The 27,548-nt window shown below is 42.2% G+C and overlaps 1 protein-coding gene across 1 annotated transcript in view; it reads right to left on the bottom strand.

Annotated features, from left to right (window-relative positions):
- The window catches only part of LOC145407820 (centrosomal protein of 290 kDa-like), a 119,270-nt gene that overhangs the window by 78,212 nt on the left and 13,510 nt on the right, over positions 1 to 27,548 (bottom strand). Inside the window, exons 4-9 of the mRNA XM_080278677.1 lie at positions 22,632 to 22,727; positions 12,591 to 12,726; positions 10,697 to 10,833; positions 5,936 to 6,052; positions 4,094 to 4,206; positions 616 to 748 (exon numbers count right to left, since the gene is read on the bottom strand). Coding sequence (XP_080134803.1) covers positions 616 to 748; positions 4,094 to 4,206; positions 5,936 to 6,052; positions 10,697 to 10,833; positions 12,591 to 12,726; positions 22,632 to 22,727 — 732 coding nt within the window. The remainder of the gene's footprint in view (positions 1 to 615; positions 749 to 4,093; positions 4,207 to 5,935; positions 6,053 to 10,696; positions 10,834 to 12,590; positions 12,727 to 22,631; positions 22,728 to 27,548) is intronic.

Here is a 27,548-nt window from a genome sequence, read left to right as displayed (position 1 = left end):
TCAGAAATAAAAAGTGCTGTAATGCTTACAGGAGGAGAAGTGGTGTTCAGTGGAAAGGAATATTGAGGTAGGGCTATGAATGTTACAAAAACTGATAGAAAGAGTGTCGGAAAAAAGGATGAGGACTTTGAGACTAAGTGGTGGGTCACAATTTTTGTTAATTATTGAACAGAAAGCACCGTATAATATGAATGTGAAGCTATGTTTGGAGTATGTTTGGACCTATCAAATGGAGCCAGGATTCTGGGGGTTGAATGTTGAGTGAAGGGGAGCATGGCCCATTCAACTGGGTGAACTTTGGCTAGAACTGTATCTCATTCTGTCAATTTTTTTTCTGGCTCTCTGGATCCTACCTCACCCCACACTGGGGGTGAGGCAATAGGTCTGGATGATGATGATGATGATGAAACTTAATGTGTAATTTGTACATGTAGTTTGGTGTACACAGGTAAAGGAAAATATTTAAAAGAGTGTGATGGACTACCCTCCATGTTAATGAAACATAGACAATAAAGCTAGCAAAACAGGAGCTCCAGTTCTCCCAATCACCAGCTTTCCCTCCACCTCAGGAATACCACCCAGTTCACCTGGTGCTGCAGCCAGCCACAAACTCACGTCTTGCGCATGCAACTGAGCATCTTCCTCTGCAGCCAACAACTGAGTTCGCATTTGCTGCATCATCTTCTGGGCCTCACTCAGCTCCCCTCGCAGCTGTCTGATCACACCTGCATCTTCCTTCTCAGGCTGGCTGTTGGGACAAATTCATCATCATCATCAACAAGGATCAAGTGGGTAAAGTCAAAAGATGTGATGTCAAGGAAGTATTACCATCCACATAACCATCATCATCATTATTAATACCATAATGATCATCAATAAACCCATTATCATTTCTATCATCATCATAACCCCATCAACATCAGCTTACTGCCATCACCCTCACAACTACCATCATCATTGTTCTCACCATCATAATCGCCAGCCCTTTACAACCATTGGCAGTGTTGGTACAATTACCTCCACTACCAAACCATACTCTCACTGGAATAGGAGACTTAGCATCTCTTCATTAATTCTTTAGTTTTCACATTAAACCTTGATATTTTACTGTATGTGGTGTGGATGTGCATGTGACAGAAAGCATTAGCAGGAATACATAGTGGTAGTTTGGTCATGTGGCAAAGATGGACGGTGAGAGACTAACAAGGAAAGTGTATGTGAAAGAGGTCGGAGGGGGGGGGGGGCAAGTGGGAGGAGAAGACTGAGGATGAGATGGAGGGATGGAATTGAGAGGCATATGAAAGAGAGGATATAAGTTGGGGGTAGAGCAGCAAAATGGCAGGGGATAAGGTGACATGGAGGCAGTTTGTTTGTGGCCACCCCTTATAGGATTAAGGTGTCTGGCTATAGACTGATATTTTTCATCATCACTGTCATTATCATTATTAATAAATACAGTATCACGAGTAAAGTGTATGAAGCAAGTAGGTGTGCTGTCATACAAGAGGCAATAATTCAATGAGGGCAGAGTGAGTTGTGACAGTGAGATGGATGAAGTAAGGGAGTATACTCTGGTGTGTTGAGAAGCAATACAGTAATGGCCCAATGGACTGTGTATGGTATGACTTGTGTTGGTACTGGAGTAGAGAATGGTGATGGTTGCATCACAGTCCAGCTCTAGGAGGAGCAGTTTCTGATGGATGAACACTGTGAAGAGTATTTGTAAGTATGATATTTGAAGAACCCCTATGGAAGGGATCTGTTGGTAATTTAACCCTTACTGAGCTGCAGACCTCATATGGGGCACAATGAAGGTCTGCTCAGGCCAACCCACAAGCTTCATATGTGATACAGTCTACACTGGCTATATAACAGTGACTCAGGGGAGGAAAACTACCTTACAAAGATCCAGCCTGGCCAGGGTTAAACACAAGGCAGGAGTAACAAACAGTTGACTGAAAGAATGCAAGGCTGATCACAGACTAAGGCAAGGAGTAATTGGGAAATTTGAATGTTTATGAACTGTCTTAAAGATTCCGCAAGAACTAGCAACATGTCATTCCCATCCCCACTTATAGCATCAAACCAGTCCTGAATGAGACAGCTCAAACAAGTACAGTATTCAGTAAAGACAATGGCTACTGGTACCCAAGTTGTGACATGTGGTGTATGGCACCAACCAATGCCCTGTAGGAGAAGGGACTGCTTGATGGTCATGTACAAGTTACATGAAGTAATAAAATGGTAACTTTTAGTCATTGGAATATCATTTTTTTTTTTATCTGATTTAATATTTATGAAAAAAATTAACCAATCAAAGTTGGAGGTTATCGTACCTCGCGTGAAACATGCACCCTCACTGTGACGTCACAACCCATACCAGGGCCACAGCTGACTGTCACTCACAACAATGTCTGGGAATCATACTCCAGTACAAGTTAAGATTTCTGATATTCAGCTGCTGTTATCATGCTAGCTATTTAAGACTTAGTGTGATAGCTCTCTTAAAGATATAGTATGCAGTGTTTTTGCTTTAGTGATGAGTTTTGTTGGTTTTAAAGAGGCTACTAGTGACAGGGTACCTTGCAACAACCAGGGAGTATCTGTAGGACAACTCGGTGGCACAAAGATTAGATCTGATAATGTCATAATGAAGTTATTTATGAACTGAATCAGTACAAGTAATGCTAGGTCCTGAATCCAGAGGCATATAGCCCTGAAACTGGACAGCAATACGTAAGGAAGATGTCACAAAGACCAAAATATTTCAATATTTTTTCCTCCAAGATAGGCCTGACCGTGGACAGCTAGACCTCTGTGAAGTATTTGTTTATCTATTTTCTTGGTCTTATGTACTTGTGATGTTTGAACATCTTTTTAGTAACAGCCAGTCTGATCTGGAGAATAAGATTTTCACATCACTACCAATGGCTTAAGCCAAAGTTAGGGTTGGCTTTGCTTGACAGGTGACTGTTAGGTTAGGTTATGCTGCATATATTTGGCTGTTACAATTTTTATCACTATATAGCTCATACACACCTAATTATCTGACATCTGGTCAAAAAATTGTTTAATTTGACTATTAATAAAAATCCAGGATTCAGAGCAAAAATTTGGTAAAGTTAGTGAAAGTGTTTCACCTCCAGCTTGACAAATTGCCTTGACAGACTTCTGTTTTGTGCAAATATTGATTACAATACAAATACATTTAATTGTGCTTTAAATCAACGGCTGTGCAAAATGGAAGTCTGTCAAAGCATGGTGATGATCTGAAGGATATATATATCCACTTACTTTAGCACATTTTAGCTGTGAAACCTGCATTTTTTATTAATAATTATATTAAGCACAAATTTTTGATGAGATTTCAGATAATTAGGTGTGCATGTACCTATAAGGTGGTAAAAATTATAATATGTTCCATTTTAAAGTGCCGACTCGGTAAATGACCACCAATTCGGTATTCCCTTGCACTGCTTCGCAACAGTAGGAGTTGCCAATTGTAATGGGGTACTCCTGATGCACTGATCACCACCACTGCTTCCTGGTTTTCATCTCTTGGAACAGAGATGAATCTTTTATCTGGAGCGATTCTACTTGTGTTCTTGCACAGTGGAACAAAGCACCAATGGTGGTTGTTTGCAGACTAGGCCATGATGAAGCAAAGCTTGGCTAATCAGCAGAACCACAATCACACAACTTAGCGGGGGATCACAGTCTTGTTTTGTCTCCCAGCTTGACAGGTTTATGGCGTCACAGCCACTTGAGGCTCGTGCTGCCATCAACCTCTTTTTGTGCAACTTTGAAGGCTTATATCTCCCCAAATTTTTACTCTGGTTTGTCAAATCAGCGATATCATAGGATAATTCAGTACATTTATCACCCAAATAAATTGTTTATTTAAAAAAAATTGACCATCAACCATTCCATTGCTGAGCTTCAGTTGAGTCAGACGGAAAAGACAAAAGGGGAACTCTATCTGTATTTTCTTATGACTTTTTTTTTTTTTTTTTTTTTTTTCTAAGAGGGAACAATCTTGCAGGCTTCTGGCCTTTGGTTCCTTCTTTCTTACATAAAAAAAAAAAAAAAATACCTCCTTATGTTTCTAAGTGATGTGATAAATGCTGCACTGGACTCCATCTCCTGTGAGGCCTCTGTCAACTGCTGGCTCAGTCTGGCGATCTCCGCGTCCCGTTCCTTCACATCCTGAGCAATATGTCAAAGTAAATAACACACTCCCACTGCAAACTCATGCCTACCAGAGATTACACTGAACTGACTACTTAAAAGTACTGTATATGTTTAAACCTTCACCTGTTTACAGTAACACAATACCTGCACTGTAAAAGATGTACCATATTATGTCCAGTACAAACCTACACCTGCACACACCAAAATAACAACAAAAACTGACAGAAGTAACTTGATAACACATAACATCTAATACTGAATAACAATTGTATTCTAACTTCATTAACTGAAACATTATCAGAAAAAATATACAGTATATTATGTGCACTGGAAAGGTCCCCATCCCATGGATTTTCTAATAACTTTTGGTCCTAAGTTATATTACAGCAGTTTTAAATTATACTTCACTTGGTACATTTTTCATTACTTCTTAACCCCAACCAAACAATGATGTCTTTTATATTTATTCTTGAAACTGCCAGGTAACTTCAGCTTAGTTTGGGATATACCCCTTGGACTGTAAATGGCAGATATGTGAATGAGATGCTGAGACATTGGCTACTAACTGATTGCACTGGTAATAAGCACAGAGGAAGGCTGTGGTGGTTTGGACATGTGAAGAATATGAGGGATAAAAATTGGGTACAAAGACCTGTGAATGAGAATGCAGAAGGAAGAGCACCAAGAGTCAGACCAAAGAAGACTTGGGATGAGGCTTTACAAAATAATCTTACAGTTAAGGGTCTGGATCAGAATGTTGCCAGAGACTATGTACCGTAGACAGCTGCCATCAGATGCACAATGCTGATACATGCGAGGATGTACACCCTCACCAAAAAGTTCTCGAAGCCTGTAAGCACTATGCATTTTGAGAAATGGAAATGAAGAGTTCAGAAACAGCTCTCAATGTGTGTAGTGGGTGGTGGCCCCGAATAACCATTCTCTAGGTGATTGGAAGAGTTGCCAGTGGCTCATACCCCATGTCTGTTGTGTAATCATAACACTGTTTTGTCTTTGTTGCTGGTTAGTCATAATTCATAGCCATTTAAATGAAGGGTTGAAGTGTCACAGTATAAATACTCAGATTATTCCAGCATAGCATAACTAGGGTAGTTAGTTGTATTTGACGGGAATATATTACCTCACCGCGTTCTTTCCCCTCAGCTGGATAAAATAGTCTGACGTTAGCTGAAGTAATGTTACTTATGTATCGTGATGATTAAATTATATTAGGATGTTAGCTAATGGGAATGGCTAATGAAACTGGTGTGGCGTGTGGACCCTTTAACCAACTCATCTATACAGATGCAATGCTTGGATGCTTGGCATTGTCTCAAAATGAATATCATATACAGTGATTGCTTCATGGAGGCCTGATATCCATATATGGCACCTCACCTCTCTGTGGTTGCTCATTCACTTCTAACACCCTTTATTTTCACAAATTAATAGTAATATTTGGAGTATCAGCAGTAGACCATGCCACAGAAATACATCTTTTGGTTTCAGGAGTATATCGCGACACAACTTACTTGTCTGATGGACAGCAGCTTGATATAAAAAAATATATACAGATATATATCACCAAACAGCACTAAAAGGGATAGCTGTGAGTTTCCAACCAATTACTGTGAGGGAACTCCTATGGCCCAAAGGAAATTGTCTGACAGTAGTTACATTAAAATAGTGTCATCATCATACTGAATGGATTAAGATCAATCCCAGTGTCAAAATACTAACTTACCTGCTGAAGTTGAGCAAGTTGTGCCAGGTCAACTACCTGAGTGTGTGTCCCTGAAGTCAGTTGCTGCATCTGTGACCTCAGCCGCTGTGCCTCTTCCTCACGCTGGCTCACCACCACCTGGGGTCATGAAGCTTGAAGTTAGGTTAGACTGAAGTCTCAGATGGATGACTATTAAGTAATGATTTGCTGGGGATATATTTGGTCTCTGGTGCTGACAAGGGGATGGCATCAATAGCTTTGCTAATGTCTAGTGTGACTAGGAGTGTTCTGTGTGGTGGCCTGGCTGAACTGGTGCCATCAAAATAGCTTTGTGTAAGGTCTGTAAGAAGAGTATCTGTGAAGTGAAGTGGCCTAAAACCATGTTGTGATGGGGCTAGGGAGACGTGAGGTGTAACTAATTGTAATACCAGTCGTTCAGTGACTTTGGAGGGGGTGCAGAGGAGTGTGATGGGTGGGTGTGAGGATGGTAATGTGGGGTCTTTGTGGGGTTTGGGGATGGTGATTTTTTTTTTTTTTTATGCGAGGAAGGAGGAACCAAAGGCCATGAGCCCGCAATAAGAGTTCCCTCCAAGAGAAAAAAAAAATACAATAGAGAGCCAAATTCAAGATTTGATCATTTCGAGATGCCTGGACACACTGCGTTTGATAGACTGGAGATCATAGGCAGCAGGAAATACAGACAGGGGAAGACAGTTCCAGAGTTGACCTGTTGCATAAATGATGGACTGGGAGTAACGGTTAACTCTTGCATTAGAGAGTTGGACAGAAAAGGGATGAGAGTTTGCTGCTAGACGGGTGCTATGTGCCCGTCGTAGTGGTGGAGGAATGCATGCAGACAGTTCAGAGGAGCAGTGACCACTGAAGTAGCGATAGAAAAGAGATAAAGATGCAACAGTGCGACAAAGAGACAGAGGTTAAAGGGAGTCAGTAAGAGAAGGAGAGTTAATGAGACAAAAAAGCCTTTGACTCCACCCTATTGAAGAGCTCTATGTGGGGAGCCTCCCCACACATGAGAGTGGAGAGTGGAGGAGGAGGGGTAGGAGAAGGCTGTGATGGAGATAAGGGCTGGGATACTGTAGTCTGGTTAGGTTCAGCTAGGTTAGGTTGGGTGTGGCTATATCCATCCATCCATCATCCAATCCTACGTTGTCCCATGAGGAGCGTAGGATCCCGGGGCTAGGCAGTTGGTCCTGACATTTAAGATGATAGTGACCAACCTCTCTCATCCCTGAGTGGCATTACGTTAGCAATAAACCCCAACCATCCCTTGGATATAAACCTTCACCGGCTCAATCCGATTGGAGCACAATAATTACCCACTAAACCAGGTGCCAAAATTTGGTTATATGGTTACCACCCAGCATAGTAAATGGTTTCCTGGTGTACAGGAAACCATTTGGCTTGTCACTTAGTGTAGAGTCACCCATAGGCAAAAGGAAGAGGAAAGAATGAAGGAATGAAAGACAGAAGAGGGAGTGTAAAGTCACGCGTAGGCAGAAGGACGAGGAAAGGGCAGAAGGACGAGGAAAGAATGAAGGAAAGAAAGAAGAAGATGGAAGGAAAGAAGGATGGAGGAGAGGACAGGGCAGACACCCGAGAGCAGCACTACATTGAGTGAGTGGATGGTGAGTGCCCCCACCTACCACACAAAGGGCTATACTGTACAGTATTTGGTTTGGTTTGGATTGGTTTACAGTAGTCTGATTTGACTTTATCTGATTTCAGTCACCCTAATTTAATTTTGTTTAGGCTGGTTTTCTCTTGTTACAGTATGTTTTGTTTGATTTTGTTCAGTCTGGTTTGGTTTGGATTCACTATATTATATTATTCATATGTCTTTAGTAATGTAAAGCTGGGTTTGGCTGGACTGAAGTGGGTTGGATTGTTTGTTACATGTAGTACACACTATGTACTTCCTTTTTGGAGGCCCTCTGTGACAGGGTGCCCTTCCTAACATCAACTAATGGCCCTTGAGTGGACCTGAACACTTGACCTTTTAGCAGTGGTGTTTGCTCTAAACCAATGAACCACAGCAGCTAGTGGATTAGGTTAGAGTGCGTTGAAGAGGAAGCTGGGGATGAAGGATGCAAGTCATGAAGTTATACTCAGAACTAACCAGAGCACCCACATGGAAGGTACAGTAAACCCTCAAAGATCCGGACTAATTGAGGCTATAACCCTGTCCGGATCTCGAAAAATCCGGATCTTCCAGAAATTATATAAATTTGCTCATATGAAAGAAAACTTATGGTGGTTTAGGTATAACTTAATGCAAAATAAAAACAAACAGTTATTTGTTATATTCACCTTGCCAATACAGTATAAAATTAATAGGATAGCATAATAATGTGTACAAATATTTTTTTCATAAATTTTAATTAATAAATTGTGTATCTTGTAGCCTATATTATAAACTGAAAATTTGCCAAGAAATGGTCCGGATCTTTGCAAAATCCAGATCTTTGAAGTCTGGATCTTTGAGGGTTTACTGTATTTGCAAACAGACACAGGTAAAGATTTTTTTTTTTTTTTTTTTTAAGCACAAATAAGACAGACTCAAGGCTGAGAGTCTACAAAATTTTTTCTTCCAAATACAGCTGAACAAAATGGAAAACCACATTCAAGTTTCATCCATTTTGAAAGAAAAGGAAGCTGTACACTGTTTTTGTTGATTTGGGGAAGGCCTTTGACAGTGTCTCTAGGGAGGTGTTGCAGTGACCAATGAGAAAGCCTGGGATCAAAGGGTGACTGATAGGGTGGTCATGGCTATATATGTGGGTGCTCACACCCATGCAAGAGTGAATGGAGATTAGAGTGATGAGTTTTCTGTGAATGTTGGCGTGCATCAGAGGTTAGTCTTGAGCCCTGTAATGTTTGTCATGGTGCTTGAAACTCTCTTGCATGACTTCAGAAATGAACATCCATGGGAGATGTTGTATGCTGATGACTTAGTTTTGATTGTAGAGAATGAATAGGGAGGTGGAGGAAAGATTTAGGAAATAGAGAGATGAAATGGGGCACAAGGGTTTGAGAGTAAATGCAGACAAAACAAAGATGATGATATCTAAGGCTGCTGGCAGTACTGTTAAATATCTGGGACTGTGGCCATGTTCTACTTGCCATAAGGGTATGCAAAGTAACTCCATCTTGTGCAGTGTATGTGATAAGTGGGTGCATACAAGATATAGTGGCATCAGACATAGGCTGTGAAATAATGCTGATTTCGTGGTGTGCTGGGGGGAGTATGTAGAAACTGTCAGGCATGAAGGGACTGATTTTGCTGGAGAGTCTCTTGAGCATGTGTAGGAGTTTTGTTATTTGGAAGACAAATTATGTGCTTGAGGTGGGAAGCTAGCTCTACAGCTAGGGTAAGTTAATGGAGGATGTTCAGGGAGCCTGTTGCCTCTCCTAACAATGACAGGGCTCTCCCTTCATGCTAAGAGATCTTTTTAGATGGCATGTATTAGAAGTGTAATGCTGTATGGTAGTAGGACCTTGGGAGTAAAGTAATAGGATGCTCACAGGCTCAAACAAACAGAAATGACAATGATTAAATGGATGTTTAGTGCATTGTTGAACGCATGGCCTAAGTTGGCTTGGATTGCAATTAGAGAATTGAGAGGAAGGATGGGACTAGAATGTACTGGTGTTGTGATGAGGAGGGATAGAATGAGATGGTTTGGCCATGATGAGGATGGAAGATGACCACTGGGTGTGTAAGGTGAGAAATGTGATTGTCAGGGGTAAGGCTGCATGAAGCAAAGCATAAAAGACCTGGGATGAGGTCATAAAGTATGACCTCAGGGATAAGGGACTGAATAGGCAGGCCACCAGGGATCAAGCAGCATGAAGAGCCACCATTAGGTGACTAAGGCTGATGCATGCAAGCATGTTGGAGCCTTTATAAACAATACGACACTATATGAAAATGGTTGTGGACTGTATAATATGCATGCAGTTAAGTGAAGAGAGTTAGAAGAAATGTTTAGGAGACTATGCTGGACTATTTTCCATATTACTGAAATACTGAAACAAGTCACCAAAAGAAGACGGTTAGAAGTTGGGTCCTCAGACCTTGTGAAACTGGAATCCCAACTCTGCCTGTCACCAAATATCTATTAATCTCTGGAATTCTGCCCTGTTTGACTGATGTTATTGATATTGTGTACAGACAGAAGGATACTGATGGATACATGGATCGATGTACTGTACAGATAACTGGATTTCTTGTCATTACTGAACAATTCCAAGACATGTTCTGACTCTGCAGATCTGTAGTATAGACACTGTTAATCAGTTTTGTCTGGGCAGATCATAGGTATAGCATATGAGATGTTATATTTTTGTCTCAGTCATTTGATTGCTGGAGCTATGAAATTAAGTGATGTATGGTGTGGAATGAAGCACTGTATGTGCCATCTATATTGTAGTCTACTGTTATGTAGAAAAAGATACACCGCACCCTATCTGCTTATCCTCCTACACCACTCCTCATTTCCAACTGGTTATTGTTCATTCACCCTAATGTTGCAGAGATTTTCTTCCTTTTGCAGCCTATTTCCTGTTGTTAAACAGCAGAGTAAGACAATACAGGGTGTACTAAGCTCCTGAATCCCTTCAACAGCAATTTTCAGTAACTAGCATAATCTATCAGTCTTGCTTTGTTTTAGCACAACACTCAATATGGCCAGAAAGCAATTTTACATCCAGTAAAACTGAACAAAATGAAAACATAGTGACTGCACCAGTGTGTGTACTTGCCTTGAGCTGATCCACCCTTGCCTCAACTCCCTCACTCAGGTCCTGGTAGTCCTGTTGCAACCGAGCCTTGTCTTGTAGCAACTCTTCCACACGGCTCTGTAATCCCTGCATATCCTGGCGCATGTTTCCCATATTCTCTGTGTAGCAGGGCAATGTCAGCATCTTCAGTACCACAATACAGATTTTATGTTTCTTCTGCTAGAGTAAGACAACTAAATTCAGTTTACAGAGACTTATAGCAAGAGGCTAGATAAAAATCTTTTAGAAACAATGTCCATTTAACCCCCTTGGTATGATTATACTATCTATCTATCTACCTATAGCCCGATGCCCTAATCCCGCAAAGGGTGGCCGCAGACAAAACACCTCCAAGTCACTCTGTCACCCACCATTTGACTACCCTCCCCCCAACTCACCCCCCCTCCCTCATATACCTCTCAACTCCATCCCTCCACCTCATCCTCGGTCTACCCCTCCCTCTCCCTCCCTCCACCTCACCTACATACACCCTCTTAGTCAGTCTTTCATTCTCCATTCTCTCCACATGTCCAAACCACCTCAGTGTATTTCTCCTAATCTTCTCAACCACATCCACATCTACCCCACAACGTTCCTTCACTTCTTCATTCGTCAACCTGTCCCTCCACGTCACTGCACATGCTCCTCTCAAGTAACTCATTTCCACTGCTCTCACTCTTGACTTGTTCCCCTCTTGCAAGGTCCACGCATCGCTTCCATACGTCAGGGTAGGGATCACAATACCATCATGCAGTGACTTCTTAACTTCCATACTCACCTCCCTATTTCTCATCACTGCTTTCAGTGTACCAACAACCTTCCTTCCCTGCTGTACCCTTTCACGTACTTCATCCCCCAAAGTAACTTTTTCCAGTCTTACTACCATCATACCATTTTCAATTTTGGAGGATCACTTTAAAAGATGGGGGTTAAAATTATATCACTAGAGAGTGAAAATAGTACAATACAGGTATTCCTTTTTTTGTCCATAAATAAATATTTGCAGCTTTTGAAATAATTTAAAGTCTGGACACTGAAAAACGTACCATTTCCAGTTATAGCATCTAAGACTGTACGTGTATGCCTCTCTCTTACCCCATTATTTTTGTAATGGTATTATACAAGCCATTGGCAATAAACTGCAGTGAATATCTATCTATATACCTAGGCTGCTTCCCCCAAGGAAAGGGAGGTAGCCGAGACAGGACGACACACTCCCCATTTACTCATCCATTCAAACACATTCATTCGCATCTTAGCCCCAAAGGGGAGAATATACCCACAGAATATGTGCACCATGAAGAATGCGCAGATGTCGAAAAGGCTGACGTATGATTGCTCTGCTGAGGAGTATAATATTATAATGGCCAGTTCCATAATGCAATCAATAAATCTTCTGCTGCCTCTTGGTGATTCAAACTTATGTGTATCAAATGCCTGTCATCCTAACTTGTGCCTCAGAGCATTACATTACCAGAAGTCTATTCATCCTAATTACTCTTCATATTCTCATAGTTATTACAAAGGAGTGCATGGTGGCCTAATGGTAAAAATGCACAGATGGCCCAGATACTCACTCTCAGTGCCAAGACTCTAGAAAAATCAGTTCTCTTATAAGCTCAACTTTACTGCATCTATGTCAAATATAAGGTCAACTTCTCAACTGTGAACAGACATCAGTGATAAGTACTTGTATTTAGATAGGATTTTTCATCCATGCTGATAGATGCACCTTCAACCAAGTGACCTGGTATCATTTCAAGAATGTATGGAAAAAAAGAAAGTCATACTAGTGATTGGTTTACTGTTCCTCTGCATGCCTCATATAAAAGGAAACAGATAGCTTAAAGGAGTGAGCTGTGATGTCTAACTTTACCCTGTGCATGTGAGTGAGCATTCTTGATTTCCAAATACTCAGCAGTGATGGTGTTGATCTCCCGGGTGGCATCTGCAAGCTGCTCCTCCAATTGTGCCACTGATGTACGTAAGATGGCTCTCTCACTCTCACATGCCTGCCAGTAAAATATGTCCTTATTATATGTCAGTTACAAACTCCAAGATATATTGTAGTACACTAACACAACTTTTTCCATACTGGAAATAGGAAATTGGTAAATACAGCTTGGTAAGCCTGAGTGGAACTTTAATAAGCACTCTTTTTGCATTTTACTGAGGTCTTAATGGCAGAAATGGGCATAAAAAGAGCCGTATGTAACACGGATTTACTGTAGCACAGGATGAAATTTACAGGAGGCTGCCCTATCAGTGGATGTATAATGGCGGGGCAGTTACAGTGACAAGGCGTGCTTTGAGGGTGTTCCTATAGCTGGTCTGGTAGGGTGTCTTGAGGCCAATGCCACAGCAACTGACCACAGCTGGTGGGCTATGGGTCTCAGGACCCATGCAGGACCCACCTGCAGGTGGGTGGGGCCTTTGGTCTGTCTCTCCCTTCTTTTATTTTTACCAACATGACTAAAAATGAAAAAAAGCATTGCATGCCTGAGGAAACTAAATCACCCAAGGGGATCAGAGTGGCACCTTGGAATGTGGGTGGTTTGAAGGGTAGAGTGGGGGAAGTGGTAGAGGCTATGAGTAGGAGGTGGATGGATATTGGTTGCGTACAGGAAGTTAGGTAAAACAGCCAGATGATCGCTGGGAGGGATTGTACAAATAAGCTATTTTGGCAGGGAAGTGCAGACGGATATGGTGGTGTGGGTGTTCTGCTTGAAGAAAAATGGGTGGAACATGTCATGCATGTAATGAGGGTGAAGAAAAGGATTATAGCAGTGAAAATTTTGTTCTGTAGGCACAAAGTTACATATATGTTGATATATGCTCCATAGGATGGCTTGGATGATGCCCGAAAAAGATAGATTCTGGGATGACTTTGTATGTTTAGTAAGTGGTATGGAGGATGATGAGATTGTAGTTTTGGGACAGGACATAAATGGCCATGTGGGTGAAGCAGCTCAAGGAAATGAAGGGGTACATGGGGGATGTGCATATGATAAGAGGAATGTGGAAAGGAAAAGGATACTTGAATCTGGGGAGGCAATGAACATGATTTTGTGCAACATCCATTTCAGGGAAAGAGAAAGTAGGCTGATTACATATGAGTCTGGGAGAGATAGTAGCCAGATTGACTATTTCCTGGTCAGGGGGGCTGATAGGAGGTTGGTTAAGTATGTTAAATTTATAGGGAATGAAGAGTGTGCGCAGCAACATTACTGATATGTGACGTGGTGCTTAAGGAGCGGGTGGAGAAGAGGACCTATGCATCCAGGAGGAAAATATGGAAGTTGAAAAGCAAGCAGTAAGTGATGGCTTCTACAGCAAGATGAGTGGCATGGTGGCTGAACAGGAAGTTGTTGACAGAAATGTTAAGCAGTACAGAGCGCTCAAAAACAATCTCCTAAGAGTTACTAATTTAGTATGTGGATGGACAAGGGGCACCCCAAGACATAAGGTAATATAGTGGTGGGATGAGGGTGCAGGGGCTGCAGTTAAGGCAAAAAGCCTTTCTGGGAATGGAAAAGAGGTGGTAATAAGGAGGAATACTTGACTGCCAAGCGCAGGACTAGAAAAGAGGTATACAGAGCAAAATCTGAGTCTCAGGGATTTTACTGGATAACCTAAATAATGCTGAGGGGAAGAATATGACATTTAAGGTGGCAAATCAGATGAAGAGGGAAAACAGGGATATCACAGCTGAGCAGTGTGTGAAGAATGATGAAGACAAGGTGAACAGTGAGGATATTAAAGATGACTGGAGAGACCATTATAACCGGCTGCTGAATGAAGCGTTTTACTAGAACGGGGAAGGCTTGGAGTCAGCAGATCCAGTGTCTGGCCCTTGTCTTTGACCGACACTGCTACTGTGAGGAGGGCATTAGGCAGGATGCAGTTGGGGAAGGTAGAAAGTGTGTCTGGGTTGACTGCTAAAATGCTGAAGGCCTCAGGAGATACAGGAGCAAGTTTAGTTACCAATGTGATATACGCAATTTTACATAAGAGCCCAAGATGACTGGCTGAAGTGTGACTGTAAATGTGTACAGAGGAAAAGGTGATGCTCTGCAAAGAGAAAATTATAGAGGAATAAAACTTTTGGACTGGATAATGAAGGAAATGGAGGTACTGTAGAATAAACTCTCAATTATCTATTGTCACAATTTCGGGCCCAACACAATACACAGCGCTGCAGGCTCGGCTCTATTAACCCATGAGCTGTGGCTAGGGGTCGTGCAGACATCCCGTGGTGTAGCAAAATGGCAGCTTTAATCACTCTTACAGATTTCCGTGAAATGTATATCAGTTGCTAAGAAATTGCATTGTGCGGCTACCCACAGAACCTAGGAGGAAAATATGGATGTTTAAAAAACGAACAGTAAGGGACACCTTCTATAGCAAGATGAATAGAATGGTGGCTGAACAGGGAGAAGTTGCTAAAAGTGTTAATGAACAGCACAGAGTCCTAAAGAACAACCTCTTGAGAGAGGATGATTCAGTGTGTGGATGGACAAGGTGTCCCCCAAGACATAAAGTAACTTGGTGGTGAGATGAGGATGTAAAAGCAGTAGTTAAGGAGAAACGAAGGCTTCTCCAGAAGAAAGGGTGGTAGAAGAGAGGAATACTTGGCTATCAAGTGTAGGAGTAGAAGAGAAGTTTACAGGGCAAAGACTGAATCTCAAAGACTTTTACTTGATAACCAAAATAAGGGGGAAAGGTGGAATATGATATTTAAGGTGGCAAATCAGATGAAGGTGGAGAATGGGGATATCACAGGTGAGCAGTGTGTGAAGAATAATGAAGGACAGGTAGAAGTGAACAGTGGGGATATTAAATGCACCTGGAGAGGGCACTACAACCGGTTGTTGAATGGGGAGTTTGACTGGAACAGGGAAAGTTTGGAGTCAGCAGATCCAGTGTTTGGCCCTTGGCCTTTGATTGATGCTGCTACTGTGAGCAGGGCAATAGGCAGGATGCATGTGGGGAAGGCAGCAGGTGTGTCTGGGTTGACTGCTGAAATGTTGAAAGCCTCAGGAGATATAGATGTGGGGCTAGTCAATGATCTGATAAATATGATTACATAGGAGTGGGGTTGGTCACTGATTTAATAAATACAATTATATATAGGTGTGTTGTCCCAGATGAGTGGCTGAAGAGTGTAATTATAAATCTTTGCAAGGGGAAAGATGATGCCCTGGAAAGTGGAAATTATAGAGGCATAATGCTTTTGGACCAGATAATGAAGGTAATGGAAAGAGTCCTAGAAGGTATGGTTAGAGAAAGTGAATACAGCGAGTCCTTGAAATACAAAAACTTGAAGTACGAATTTCCGACGGAACGAAGTGATGAATGTAGGACAAATTTCACAATACGAAAGTATGTCTCGATGGTACGAAAAGCGATACGAGAGGAAATACGAAAAATTCAAAATGGGCGCGTTGCACAGCGCTGCGCTCATTTGTGGCAAGAAAACGAAGTAACCCCTCTCTGGTAAATACATTTTCATGCGCTTCCCAGTAGAGTCACGTCCGTCCTCTCCTCTCAGCTTTGCTGTATGTTACACAGTTTTTTGCTGTTCTTTCTGTTTTCGTACTTTCACCATGCCTCCCAAGCGCCCTGCATCATCTTCAGCATCCAGGGAACCAGCTGCCAAGAAGAAACAACACCGTACTCTGACTCTGGAGAGGAAATTGGAAATTATTAAGGTCCCACCATGTGACTTAGCACCATATCAACGACACGAATCTCCAGCCGCAGCACAGGTCTATATTTAACTGTACAGAGTACTAATACTACAGTAATTTGTTGTATGTTTTATTTTTTAATGTCAGTACAATAGTATAGTACTGTATACGTGTATTGCATACTTCTAAATAGGAGGGGTAAAGTTTAAGTGGGGGTCCAATGGGATCCTGGAACGCATCCCCCCCTTTATATGTATATTTCAATGGGGAAAATCGTTCCGATATACGAAATTTCGGATTACGAAAGTTTTTTTTGGTCCCTATCCCTTTTGTATTTCGAGGATGCTCTGTAATGATAAGATACAGTTTGGGTTTATGCTCAACAAAGGGACCACTGATGCCATACTCATTGTTTGACAGCTTCAGGAAATATATGTAGAAAAGAAAGGGGAACTGTAATTTGTTTTTGTTGATTTGGAGAAGGCCCTTGACAGAGTCCCTAGAGAAGTGGTTAAATGCGCAATGAGAAAGCCTGGGATTGCGAAGTGGCTAGTTAGGGTGGCTATGGCCATGTATATGGGTGCTTGCACCCAAGTAAAGGTGAATGGAGTTTTGAGTGAGGAGTTTGCCGTGAATGTTAGTGCACATCAGGAGTCAGTCTTGAGTCCCTTGTTGTTTATCATGGTACTTGACACCCTCTCATGTGACTTCAGAAATGGACTCCTGTGGGAGATGTTGTATGCTGATGATTTGGTGCTGACTGCAGAGAATGAACGGCAGGTGAAGGAAAGGTTTAGGGAGTGGAGAGATGGTATGGGGCACAAGGACTTAAGAGTAAACGGTGATAAAATAAAAGTGGTGGTATCTAGGGCTCGGGGCAGTACTGACAAAGAAGAGGGGGAGTGGCCAAGTGTGATTTGCCACAAGGGCATGAGAAGTACTGTAATTCCATCTTGTGTAGTGTTTATGATAAATGGGTTCATAAGTGATGTAGTGGTATTAGAGGTAAACTGTGAGATAATGCTGATTTCATGTGTGTGGTGTGTAGGGGAGAGCATGTGGAGATTGCCAGATGTGAAAGAACTGAACTTTCTGGTGAGTCTCTTGAGTGTGTGGAAGAGATCTGTTATTTGGCAGACATGTTATGTGCTGGAGGTGGGGCTGGGGTTAGCTCTGTGGCTAGAGTGAGGAGTGATTGGAAGAAGTTCAGGGAGCTGTTGCCTCTCCTTACATTGAGAGGGTTCTTCCTCCGTAATAAGGGATATTTGTATGCGGCTTGTGTTAGGAGTGTAATGCTGTATGGTAGTGAGACCTGAGGAGTAAAAGAAGAGGATATTCGCACGTTCAAACATACAGAAATGGTAATGATTAGGTGATGTGTAATGCATCCCTGAGTGCAAGGCCTGTGTGGGCTATGTTTTCGATGGAAGAGTTGAGAGGTAGAATGGGACTGGAGTGTATTGGTGTTGTGATGAGGAGGGGTAGATTGAGATAGTTTGGGCATGTAGAGAGGATGGAGGATGGTACTTGGATGCAGAAAGTGGGAAGTGTTAATGTTAGGGGTAGAGTAGCAAGAGGGAGACCAAAAATGACCTAGGATGAGGTTACTGAGTGTGACCTCAGGGACAGGGGACTAAATAAGGAAGCTGCTTGAGATTGAGTAGCATGGAGAGCCGCCATTGGGTGATCAAGGCTGACTCATGCAAGCATGTTGGAGTCTTCAAAAACAAAACAATATGAAATGAACTGGGAGGCTGCCAGATATCAAGCAGCATGAGGAGCTGATGCATGCAAGCATGTTGGAGCCTCGATAAAAGAAATGAACGAAATGAGTGAAACTTATGTAAGGGCACTTGCATGCTTCAGCGAGTATTCTAATATCGTACTGGAGAGAGACAGCAATGTGTTATTTCTCCAAGGATGAATCTATCCATCCATCATCCAATCCTACGTTGCCCCAAGAGGAACGTACGAGCCCGGGGCTAGGCAAGTTGGTCCTGACATTTAAGATGAAAGTGACCAGCCTCACTCATCCCTGAGTGGCATTACGTGAGCAACAAACCCCAACCACTCCTTGGATACGAACCTTCACCGGCTCAATCCGACTGGAGTGTCGTAATTAACCACTAAACCACCAGGCGCCAAAATTTGGTTATATGGTTACCACCCAGCATAGTAAATGGTTTCCTGGTGTACAGGAAACCATTTGGCTTGTCACTCAGTGTAGAGTCACCCACAGGCAGAAGGAAGAGGAAAGAATGAAGGAAAGAAAGACAGAATAGAGAATGTAATGTCACCCATAGGCAGAAGGACGAGGAAAGAATGAAAGAAAGTAAGACAGAAGAGGATGGAAGGAAAGAAGGATGGAGGAGAGGAAAGGGCAGACACCAGAGAGCAGCACTACATCGAGTGAGTGCATGGTGAGCATATACAGTAAATATACAGTATACAGAATGGACAGATATAAGTGAAGCAAAGAGAAAAATAATAAAAATACTCAAGATATGGAGAGAGAAATGACTCGAACTGGTGAGATGCAAAGCAGAGAAGATATGTAAATGAGCAAAGGAAGTGGAAAGTAAAGTAGCATTGGAATGGAAAGTGGCTGGTGCTATGAAGACCTAGATACAAAACAGAGGTGTGAATATGTAGCCCATGTACGCTGTAGGAAATTGCAGGAAACGGTTTAAGTGCTCACCCTAACATATGGGTGTGAAAGTCTGGTGTGCTATGAACACAAAAAAATCATGAGTTAAAGTAGTGGAAATGGAGAATGTGTGTGGGATGCAGAGAGAGGCTAAGAAAAGAAATCATATGATTCATGAAAGATGTCAAGTAAGGAAGTTTGTGGACAACAGCTGAAGTGTGTGTGTAGATGGGATGGTCACATGGAAAATGGATGTGAACAGAGTGATCAAAAGGATGTATGTGAGTGAGTTTGAAGGTGGGATGAAATGTTGCAAATCAAGATGAAGTCAGGCTGATATATTAATTGGGTATGTGGGAAAGAGAAGTATGGAGGCTGATAAGGCTAGGGAATGGATACAGGATTCAGTTAATGGATGAATTTTGTGTGGAGGAGTGCATAAAAAGAGCCTGACACTTCAGTGTTGAGTGATTTATAAGTGGTTCACTTCAATGGGGAAGTTGTTAATTAGTTCTTCTTCTATCATGTGTTTTCTCTTCTTGCATTCTGAGCCCTATCTCACCCCACCCTTGGGTGGGAGACAGAGAACAGAGACATATACCATAAGATGATCCTAGGACTGTGACATACATTAAGAGACTGGCTAAAAACTGAATCTTCTGCATTTTGATGCAGTGTGAATGGGTTCCTAATGTCTTCAAACAAATCATAAGAAAGCATCTTGGGCTTAAGCCAGTTGCTCCTGACCCAAGTGACAGTCACATAACCATAAAGCTGGTTTCTCATTAAATTTTAAAAGCACAGTTTTTCCTATCTATCTATCTATCTATAGCCCGACGCCCTAATCCCGCAAAGGGTGGCCGCAGACAAAATGCCTCCAAGTCACTCTGTCACCCTCCATTTGACTCCCCTCCCCCCAACTCCCCCCCCCTCCCTCATATACCTCTCAACTCCATCCCTCCACCTCATCCTCGGTCTACCCCTCCCTCTCCCTCCCTCCACCTCACCTACATACACCCTCTTAGTCAGTCTTTCATTCTCCATTCTCTCCACATGTCCAAACCACCTCAGTGTATTTCTCCTAATCTTTTCAACCACATCCACATCTACCCCACAACGTTCCTTCACTTCTTCATTCGTCAACCTGTCCCTCCACGTCACTCCACATGCTCCTCTCAAGTAACTCATTTCCACTGCTCTCACTCTTGACTTGTTCCCCTCTTGCAATGTCCACGCCTCGCATCCATACGTCAGGGTAGGGATCACAATACCATCATGCAGTGACTTCTTAACTTCCATACTCACCTCCCTATTTCTCATCACTGCTTTCAGTGTACCAACAACCTTTCTTCCCTGCTGTACCCTTTCACGTACTTCATCCCCCAAAGTTCCATCCTTACTCATCACACTACCTAAGTACTTGAATGCACTCACATTCTCCATATCCTCACCATCCAACCTCACTGTACATTCTGTGACTTCATTCCTCTCAAACACCATAACTTTACTTTTGTTTACATTAACTTTCAGTTTCCTCCTCCTACACACTGTCCCAAATTCATTCACCAAACCTTGCAACTCCCATTCATCTTCACTCAACAATACTGTATCATCAGCAAACAGCAACACCGGAAGCTTCCAAATCTCACCCTCATTCATTAGGGCCACCCCCACATCCACTGCCCTACCTTGTACCTCCTTTACAACCCCATCCATATATATATTAAACAGCCATGGAGACATTACACACCCCTGTTTCAGTCCCACATTGAGATCAAAGAACTCACTCAGCTCACCATCCACTCGCACCGTAGCCCTAGCTCCCTCGTACATACTCTTCACAGCACTCAACAATTTCCCCTCCACTCCATATATTCTTAATACCTTCCACATACCTTGCCTATCTATTCTGTCATAAGCTTTCTCCAAGTCCATGAAGGCAGCATACACTTTCCTTCCCTTCTCTAGATACTTCTCCACTAAACATCTTAGAACAAATATCTGATCTACACACCCTTTTCCCTTCCTAAATCCCCCTTGTTCTTCTCCAACTAGCTCCTCTGTCATATGCCTAACCCTATCAATGAGTATTCTACCATATATTTTACCAGTCACACTAAGAAGGCAAATACCCCTATGGTTACCTCATACTTCTCTCTCCCCTTTTCCTTTGTACAGAGGAACAATTATACCTGATTTCCAGTCCTCTGGAACCCTTCCCTCTTCCCAAGCCAATCTACACAACTTCCATATCCACTCCACAACAATCTCACCCCCATACCTAAGCATTTCACCACACACTCCATCAATTCCTGGGGCCTTTCCCAGCTTAATCTTCTTCATCGCTTCCACTACTTCCGACCTACTGATCTCTTCCTCCCTCCTCTCATCTCTTCTTCTCCCAGCCATTCCCCAACCACTTATACTCACACTGCTCTCACTCTCTACATTCAACAAATCCTCAAAGTGCTCCTTCCATCTCCTCAATTTCTCTCTCTTCTCCACCAACAATCTATTATTTCTATCTTTCACTCCCCTACTATTTCCCCTTTCACACTGCCTTACTTTCTTTACCTCCTTCCAAAACAATTTCTTACTCTCCCTCCATTTCACACTCAGATTCCTCCCAAACTCTTCATCCACTTTCTTCTTACTCTCCTTCACCAGTCTCTTAACCTCCCTTCTCCTGCTCACATATACCTCTCTCTTCTCTCTCTCATCTTCTCCCCTACCTCTACTCGCCAACCATTCACCATATGCCTTCTTCTTTTGTTCCACAGCTCGTTTCACCTCATCATTCCACCATGCTGTCCCTTGCACACCCTTGCATCTCCTCCTCACTCCACAAACCGCCTCACATGCTGCGCTTATCTCTTCCGTGAATATCTTACATACTTCTTCCACCCCTTCCATCTGCTCTAGCTCATACCTTCCCAATCTTTCTTCCACTATGCTCTTGTACTCTGTCCTTTTCTCACTATCTTGCAATTTCTCCACTCTTCCCACAGGAGCTGCTTCCTCCTGTCTTCCCCTTCGCCTCCTCAACCACTTTCTTTGCAGCTCTATCTTGGCCATCACTAAGTGATGGTCTGAGACTCCATTCCCCCACCCTCTCCACACCCTTGCATCCAACACTTGTCTTCTCATTCGCTGATCCACACACACGTAGTCTATCATTGCCTTTCGTTCAACAAGTTCACCATCCATCCTCCTCATTACTATCCATGTATACCGGTGGATCATCTTATGCCGAAAGTAGGTGTTGGCTATTGCCAACCCCTTACCAGCACTTCCTGAAAAATATGTACTGTAACTTTTGAAAAGTGTAGCAGCTAAAGTAAGACATATTTCTACCTGAAAATTGACACCTATATTCTTCATCACATTCTCTGCCATGACCAAAATGTCAACCACAGAAGCGAAGCAATATCTCATTTTCATCCCACACCCTTGCACCAAAGGCATGGCAGATCTTCCCTGAGCCACAGTTTTGGGGGCAAATAAATCAGGCATCAGACAGAAATGAATGAAAAAATGCATATAAGCTCTTGGGTTGATTGTAGCTATGCTGACCTCTCACCTGCAGGTCATCCATAAACTGCTGTATCTCCAGGTTCTTCCGCTGGATTGCCTCCTCCATTTCCCTCCGTTTGACTCGCCATGCACTAGACCAATCCTGTGTAAGGTAAGGAGATTTGGCATCACTCACTTATATATTACACATCAATCATCAATACAGTGTTGCAGACCTCCACTATTTGTGGTTTATTTACACAGGGCTTCTGATTATTGGCTGACTGGAGTTACAGTAATGATATCTGCAAATGAATGGATAAATTCCACCATCATTCCCAAGCATCCTACACCAGCTCCATTAAAGTTTAGTACTGTTGTTGTTGTTGACCAACCCCAGTCTGTCTGGACCTTAAAACTCAGGCAAGCTATCGCCCCTGCAGTGTCATCCGACGCAGTAGACCGATCTACCCTGTGAGACACAGGGAAAAGTGTGGGGGTTTGGTTCCTGGATGGATGCAGCATTTGAATCTCTCCTCCCAGTTAACAGGGGCACCACAGCAGGCTCCACTTCATCCCATAATTTGGTTATGTGGCTACCACTCAGCACAGTAAATGGTTTCCTGAATTACAGGAAACCATTAGGCTTGTCACCTAGTGCAAAGCCACCCGAAGAGGAAAGAAGAGCAATAAAAATTAACAGGAAGGAGGGAGAAGTTGGAAGGGATGACAGCAGACAGAGATAGAATGAGAAAGGGTAAGAAGGCATTAGGCAGCATTACATCAAGTGAACAGATAATGGTCACCAACATCTGCTACTATTACATCTAAAATGCCAAAGAGAGAAAAGAAAGTGTAGTATATGAGCTCTATGGCATGCAGCCATGAGTACCTATATAATAATGATCCAATTTCTGTATGTTTGTTGGTTGGTTTGTTACTGTAATACAGCAAAAACAGCGCAACGTAGCTCAATTTTTGTTAGAGCAAGGCACCATTAAAATGCCCTAACTTGAAGAATAAAGCAATTTCCAGTTCATTCGAGCCCTCGGTTCCCAGGGTATGACTCATTTCTGGCCTTTTGACATCAAGCGGAGGCCATCAAAGATGTCCTTTAAGTGAATGGCATCAATGAATCTACGGCTTTTAAGTTTTCAAAAAACTATTTCAGGGGTGGGGTTGCTGGTAGATAATAAGCTTTAAGGACAACTTCCTTCATTACTGTAAATAAAATAAGGCTTGAGGTTGGTAACCCTTTAAGTTTCTCTAAAGAGTAAGACATGGTATCCATAAGATATACTGTATTTCCAGGTTTATGGATTTTCTGCTTTTTGTACAGCAAAACTACATAAATGCTAACACAACTACACTAACATTCATTTAATCAAAATAGAGCAAACATTCCAAACCGCTCCACGCAGGGCTATTTGACTGTACCATTGTTCACTCATAATGGGAATTTTCCTGAAAATAGCCTGTTTTCAAACCTTAATACAGTAGTCCCTCAATTATCCGCTGTTATAGAGCCCCAAAGGCATGTCCGGGTAGTAGCAATGTCCAGATAATGAACAATATCCTCCCTACTATACCCAGACCCTACATACTTGTACATCCAACCTCCAACCTATACCTAACCTATTTGTACTGTGCCTCTGCATACTCTGGCAATATTTTCCTGTCATTCAGGCATATTCAGACATCAAAACACACATAGGAATATCAAAAATAATTTTTAACACCAAGAAAACCATGCAAAAGAAACACTGAAAACCAAAAAACACCCTAGCTATACACTACTGTATGTACAGTACCCCTCCTAATTTTGGCAGAATTTTCCAGTCATTCTGCCATACTTAGACATCAAAACACACATAAGAATATCCAAAATAGTTTTTAACATCAAGAAAACCATGAAAAAAAAAAAAAAAAAAAACTGAAAACCAAAAAACACCCTACCTATACACTACTGTATGTACAGTACTCCTAATTCTGGCAGTGTTTTCTGGTCATTCTGCCATATTTAGACATGAAAACACACACAGGAATATCCAAAATAATTTTAGACACCAAGAAAACCATGCAAAAAAACTTAAAAAACAAAAAAACAAATACCTCTATGTACAGTACCCCTCCAAATTTTGGCAGTGTTTTCCAGTCATTCTGCCATACTGAGACATCAAAATGCACATTGGAATATCCATATTAATGCTAAAGACTAGGAAAACAATGTATAAACAACAAAAATCTACAAAAAACCTGAAGACAGTTGGAAATTAGTTATCTTCAAGACACAAGTGATAGCTGCTCCTGGGGCACGCGCACACACACACACACACACACACACACACACACACACACACACACACACACACACACACACACACAAAATCCAGTCAAATATCCCACTGGATATTAGTTTAATTGGTATAAATGGTATATCATCATCTTTGCTGGTGTTTATACTATAAGATAAGCTAATAATAACACAGAAAACTGATGAGCAAAATAACAAAACTGCAGTGAGAATAAATGGTGTTCAAGAGTAAAACTTACCTTCATATAATCTCCCACCATCCTAGTGTAAGATTTTGCCTGCACCTTGCATGAATTAGGTATGTGTCAGAATTTCATCAGCTTTCTCATGGATTTTGCAGAATTTTGATACGACCAATAGTTTTCAAATGAATCGCCAAAAACTTTGAAAAGTCACGGGTCAGTGCCTCAGCGCCATAGAGGGGAGGGACTGAGGGAGTAAGGGGGGAGCCGGGAGGCCTGGCTAGCAAGGCGGGGAGCTCGGGATGGTATGGAGGAGGGATGGGAAGGGGGGAGAAGCGAGGCTGCGGGCAGGATTTTCACCCTTCTGTCACGAGGTGGACGGATGCTTTCACCTGGCTTGTCTTACACGCATGTTGGTCATTAGGAAACATAACTCCCGGTGACCGTGTAACTTAGAACATTCAATGCAGAAGCGACAGGCACTTTCACCTGACTTAAGGCTTGCGATCTCTGTTAGACAAGTGGTGGCAGTTGGGAAAGGCTAATCCTGGTGGTTGCATGACTATGGACATTTGGTGGGGATGCGTCCAGACGTTTTGAGACTGCTTCTGGGTTACGGTCAGTATTACTCGGATGCTGGAGGTTTGTAGGGAGTGATCAGACCAGCGTGCAACACTGACCATTAAGTACAGGGACGGACAGACATTTTAGCTCAGGCTGTGGGTTACGGCCTACTTCCCGCGCACGGCTGGAGCCCAACAGCCATGATACCAAATGTTTGAACATGTCGCCTGCCAGGCCGAAGTTCTCGGAGACTTTTATGTCCGGAAAATAGCAAGAAAATTCGGGTAATTGTTTCATACAGCCAAGGTCCAGCATCCAGATAATGAACAGGTCCAGATGCTGAATGTCTGGATAAATGAAGGATTATTGTATCTCAAAAACTATAGCAATTAGGGAAACAAATTAAAGACCATGTTACTCACCAACTCTTCTTCTTCATGAAAAGGAAAGTATCCCCAGGTCTGTATGTCATTGCGTTGATGAGTAATGACGTGAGGAAGAGGACTAACTTTTGTCACAAGAACAGGATGTATTCATGTGTCTGCCCGCAGCTCCGACTGTGGCGTTGCTGTCAATGGGATAACTTCTCCATTACTAAATAAACTGTGGCATCCAAGACACACCCTATGGCACTATCACTGAGTCCTTTCCTAATATTCTTGGAAAGAGACTTGGCAGGTGTGGATGAGGCAAAAGTCCATGTAAGGCAGGAACGGAATAGGACAAGAAAGGTTAAGAAAAGATCATCTCACACCTTGCAAAATCACAGAGATGCCTGAGGTATGGTTGGCTCGGCTGTTGGGAGTCCCTCCCTAGTTTTTGGTGACGAGATAAAGTGGCAGCTACTTCAAACTGGTGCGAAAACAAGTGCAGTTCCCACCAACACCTGGTGCCGCACAGCCACTGATTTCTTGACAGTTCCGACAGACACCCAGTGGTTGGGGGGGGTTAAATAGACAACCAATCTCTAAACCAGTCACCTTCAGGCACATGTAAGGACCCTAAAAACTAGCCTATCCCAGCCAACCTAGAAACAAGGTTCGGATCCTTTCTGGACAGAGGCTCACCTTAACAACCAAGAGCAGCAAATAAACATGCACATGCTTTGAACCATCTGGGGTTTCAAAAACAACAAATTACGTTGTCATGTCTTTCATCATATTAAGTAAATACTTGCTTAATAAGATGATAATAATACGCAAACAATACAATACCTTAATTAAATTCCATGAATAGCTGTGAAGGATCAGAGAAAAAAAAGTAGAAAACTAAGACAAGAACCATCTTAACATCTGCTCAGGATTCATAAACACTGTTTGACTAGTGGTGTAGCTGTGGCTGGAAATGGGACCAGATTAGTGTGGACACCATCCCGTATCATTTATTCCCATCGTATCAAAACAATGTTTGGTTAAGAGATATATCTGCTCTTTGCAATTTATACTAAAGTATCATAAAATAGTTATTTCCTGAAGCAACTCTTGCTCATACAAGCCACATGTATATTCTTTAATCTTTATTTGATTTAAATAATTAAACTTTTTTAAGTAGAAAAAAAACAAGTGCAATATACTCACAAAATAACATTCATCAATGCTGCCTCCAAATTTTGGCCTAAAATATCAAAATAGCTGGTTACAAGACTTTGGAAGGTTCAAAACATGTATTTGAGCACGATTTGCACTTGCTAGTTAGGGTGAACCTCTGTCCAGAAAGAACCCAGGCCGCCTCCAGGTCAGCAAAGGTGAGATAGCTTTTAGGGTTCTTGAGTGTTCCAGGCACAGGGAAAAGTAGGTACTGAGCAAAGGACAATTTTAGGTACTGAGCACAGAACAACTTCTGCCATTAAGGACAACATCAAATACTGAGCACAAGACAACTTCAGGCAATAAACACAGGACAACCTTAAATAGTGAACACAGGA

This window comes from Coenobita brevimanus, chromosome 74 (assembly GCF_032717465.1).
Source record: "Coenobita brevimanus isolate Jiangsu-jjx chromosome 74, ASM3271746v2, whole genome shotgun sequence".
Classification (NCBI taxonomy): domain Eukaryota; kingdom Metazoa; phylum Arthropoda; class Malacostraca; order Decapoda; family Coenobitidae; genus Coenobita; species Coenobita brevimanus.
Note: the sequence above shows the minus strand (reverse complement) of the source record. Positions and strands in the feature narration are given on the sequence as shown.